At 53.2% G+C, this 220-nt stretch overlaps 1 protein-coding gene across 1 annotated transcript in view; it reads left to right on the top strand.

The window, feature by feature from the left end:
- PSMG1 (proteasome assembly chaperone 1) overlaps nt 1-220 on the top strand; it is a gene marked incomplete in the record, with an annotated part of 9,420 nt that continues 9,200 nt past the window's right edge. Inside the window, 1 exon segment of the mRNA XM_072398309.1 lies at nt 1-197. Coding sequence (XP_072254410.1) covers nt 73-197 — 125 coding nt within the window.

The following is a 220-nucleotide window of genomic DNA, read 5'->3' as shown; positions in this document are numbered from 1 at the left end:
CGAGGCTGGGGCCTGCTGGCTGTGTCATGCTGATCCGGAAGCTGTGTCTGTGTCTGGCTGCAGCTTGGAGCAATGGCCACGTTTTTCGGGGAGGTTTTGTCTGTCTTCAGCAGGGCAGTGGATGAGGAGGAAGAAGATGAAGTGCTGGAAGAGGAGGAAGAGGACAGAGAGATCAGGAGAGAGCTGGAGAGGAAAAGGTGAATCATTGTATAAGTATCTG

Source organism: Pyxicephalus adspersus, chromosome 1, assembly GCF_032062135.1.
Source record: "Pyxicephalus adspersus chromosome 1, UCB_Pads_2.0, whole genome shotgun sequence".
Taxonomy (NCBI): Eukaryota; Metazoa; Chordata; class Amphibia; order Anura; family Pyxicephalidae; genus Pyxicephalus; species Pyxicephalus adspersus.
The sequence above is the reverse complement of the archived record's forward strand: the minus strand, read 5'-3'. Positions and strand labels throughout refer to the sequence as shown.